Source organism: Nannospalax galili, unplaced genomic scaffold, assembly GCF_000622305.1.
Source record: "Nannospalax galili isolate Female #2095 unplaced genomic scaffold, S.galili_v1.0 scaffold646, whole genome shotgun sequence".
NCBI classification, from domain to species: domain Eukaryota; kingdom Metazoa; phylum Chordata; class Mammalia; order Rodentia; family Spalacidae; genus Nannospalax; species Nannospalax galili.
Window position 1 is genome coordinate 143,669 of NW_008355279.1, and position 3,248 is coordinate 146,916.

General features: G+C 46.9%; 1 protein-coding gene across 2 annotated transcripts in view; it reads left to right on the top strand.

Annotated features, from left to right (window-relative positions):
* The first annotated feature begins 2,530 nt into the window (after nucleotides 1–2,530).
* The window catches only part of Lama4 (laminin subunit alpha 4), a 162,751-nt gene continuing 162,033 nt past the window's right edge, over nucleotides 2,531–3,248 (top strand). Inside the window, exons 1-2 of one of the 2 annotated variants that reach the window (XM_008852394.3) lie at nucleotides 2,531–2,682; nucleotides 2,795–3,143. In XM_008852394.3, the coding sequence (XP_008850616.1) occupies nucleotides 2,949–3,143 (195 nt within the window). In that variant the 5' untranslated portion in view covers nucleotides 2,531–2,682; nucleotides 2,795–2,948. The remainder of the gene's footprint in view (nucleotides 2,683–2,794; nucleotides 3,144–3,248) is intronic. The other variant, XM_017803011.2, reaches the window with a different exon arrangement.

Here is a 3,248-nt window from a genome sequence, read left to right on the forward strand (position 1 = left end):
ATTTGTATGTTTATTTGTTTGTTTGTCTTGCCAAAAGAGCTTTATTAAAGGTAAACTGGTAAGGAGACAGAAGAGAGGCTCAAGTCTATCTCACAGATTGACAGGTGGGGAAAGAATTTAAGTGGCCAAGGGTAGAAGACGTAGGAGTCTTGTTGAGAAGGTCTACATCCAACACAAAGGTCCATGTAGAACTTAGACATCAGTCTGGTCCAGCCTGCCTCTGCTGGAGGCATCCTTCATGTCTATGCACAGAGATGAGACAGAGCCTGTTCTTATTCCCCCAGTTCTTCACCTTGGAGAATTTTGGTTCCACCAGGCTCTCAAGATCATTTTAGGTCAAGTCACAGGATGCTGCACCCTGAAAAACAGCCTGAGTAGTTCTGAGGAGTACAGAAGTTGACATTCCATGACTTGGCTTCATTACCAGTGGATTTACCTAAGCTAAGCTCTAGTACCACTCCCCCACAATCAAGTGTATAAAACAACACCTACTTCTAGGGATAACCATCAGCTTCTCTGGAAGTTATGCGAGATAATTTATGCAAAGTGCTAGAACTGAATAGAAAGCAAGGGCCTAAAAGTTGGGAGCCCTGCACCTTCCAGCCTCTCACTTAGCCTTTATCTTAGCAGTTTCAGTGTTTTACCCACATGAATGGGGCTTTGGGCCCCTGAGGCTCAGATTCAAACTTCAACTCTGCTTTCTACCAGCTGGGTGGCCTTGGGTAAATGTCCTGGTCTGTCTGACACTCCCATTTTTCTTCAATAAAAGGAAAATAAGAGCCCTCCTGTGTTATAAAGCAGTGATGTTTACAAATAGCATATGCCAAGAAGCTGGCAGGAGGGTGGTCTAGGAATAAACAATTGTTTTGTGTGTCCGTAAAGTAACCTGCTTTTCAACTGATTGCTGCTAGATGAGGAACAGCTGACCTTCCTAAAACAAAGACCTCTAGATTCACCAGATGGACAAGTAGTGGAGAATGGCGGTGCCGACAACACAGTGGACAGTAGCAGGGATAACAGAGTATAAGGGCCTGGCAGGAGGGTGGTCTAGGAATAAACAATTGTTTTGTGTGTCCGTAAAGTAACCTGCTTTTCAACTGATTGCTGCTAGATGAGGAACAGCTGACCTTCCTAAAACAAAGACCTCTAGATTCACCAGATGGACAAGTAGTGGAGAATGGCGGTGCCGACAACACAGTGGACAGTAGCAGGGATAACAGAGTATAAGGGCTCTAGTGGGGGGAGGGAGGCTATGAGAGGGTGCCATCTGGGAAGTGGGTTGAATAAGATAGTTTGAATAAGATAGTTTGGTATGTTCTGTGTGATATACACACATATACACAAAAAAAATCAACGAATTTAAAATAATGTATTACCAATGAGTCTTTCTGTAAGAAACAGGATATTTTTTAATGAAATGGAGATCTTTTTTAAAGGTTAAAAACTCATCCAATTTTATGTCTTACAGGGCTTATACTGAGTTTGATATTGTATAACTGTATTAATTCAACAGCGAACCTAAAAACTTTATAGCCACTTTTGAAAGAGATGTATCTTTGCTTTGGAAACTGTTATTGAGTATGTTAAAGCTATACTGAAATGCTTCTTCTAAAAAAATTTTTTTAAATATTAAAAAAAAAAAGTAACCTGCTTTTTTAAATGGAGTTCATGATTAGGTTTCATGTGATTTCAAAACCTGCAAGCTCCTGTCATTTTTATGGTTATCACTTCTGGTCATTTTTAAGTCACTTTGGGGCCTTGCAGGAGCTTTTTTAAACTGTACCTGGAAGCCCACAGAAACAAAGGTACCTATTAGCCAATAGCTACTGATCCATCGATGGGCACTCTGGCACAATTGTAGCCCAAGTTCTACAAAAGTCTTGGAAAGGTTATATACATAACTCAGACAGATGTAGTAGGCAAGAGATTACAGGCCAAGAGGAAGAGGTCGGGCTGGGGGCTGAGCATTTGACAGGCTCTTACACTGTAAGCCTTGTTCAGGGTCTTTCACAAAGCATCTCTTTAGGGGGAAAACAAGATGTTCTTTGTAAATAAAAGTTCATGCATTTGAATAATGAAGTCATTTTCCAGCACTACAGTCAGAGATATTCTGGAATTGGGGGTTGGGGGAGCAGAAGACCTCCAAAGAAGAGTTCCACAGGCTATCTCTGAAAAGCAGAGAGAGACCTCACTTCAGAAATGGGCACCCTGCTCCTGGTTCTCAAGGTCATCTACCTTGGGCTCCCTCCCGCCCCTGGAATCCCTTTTCCACCCACTTTCCTGTACACTGGTGGGGGCCACATCAAAATCTATATAAATATAGATCAGACATCCGGCGCTTTGACTACGTAAGGGATAAGGGGAAGTAATCGCAAAAGCTGAATATTCATCTGTAGCCTTGGAAGAGCTCCATACTACGAGGGGGAAGGGGAGCAACCAGGAAATGCCCGACCTCAGGGTCTGAAAAACCAACTTGGAGTGGGAGGGCCTGGAAGGGGAAGGTGGAAAGGGAGTGGTGAGAATGTGTGGGAAGGAAGCCACAACAGCGCCGTCCTGGCCGCTAGGGAGAGGAGGTGGCTCACGCCAGTCCCACCCCGCTGCCTTTTGATGCTCTCGGGGCGCCAAGCTCCATCCATCCGTAGGTCCCAGGGCCCAAGAGCGGCGGAGAGTGAGAGGGATAAAGTGAGAGAGAGGGCGGGAGGGAGGCAGGGAGGGAGAGAGAGAGAGAGAGAGAGAGAGAGAGAGAGAGAGGGATAGCCTTTAACTTACTATGAAGACCAGGCTGGCCTCAAAGTTGCAAGTTTGGCTGGGCTGCCTGGATTTCCCACATCTGGATACTGCAGGCCCAGAGAAGATAATATATCTGGCACCACCGCATCCCTGGGGTACCCAAGGAGACTCCCAGTTCCAGCGTCCCGGGAAGGGCCCTTTTGAATGTCAGCAGGGAGATGGCTTTGAGCACAGCCTGGTGCTCAGTCCTGCCCCTGTGGATCCTCTGGGGTGCTGCCTGCTCCAGCGCCGCGTCTGGGGACTACAATGCGTTTCCTTTTGACATCGAAGGGAGCTCAGCTGTCGGCAGGCAGGACCCCTCCGAGACCAGCGAGCCCCGCTTGGCTCCGGGACGCCTGCCGCCAGGGGCCCAGGTATGTGCTCCTGCTCTTGCTACCCTGCTGGGCACCTGGGCCAGCGGGCTGGGCCGGGATTCTCTCTCTCTCTCTCTCTCTCTCTCTCTCTCTCTCTCTCTCTCT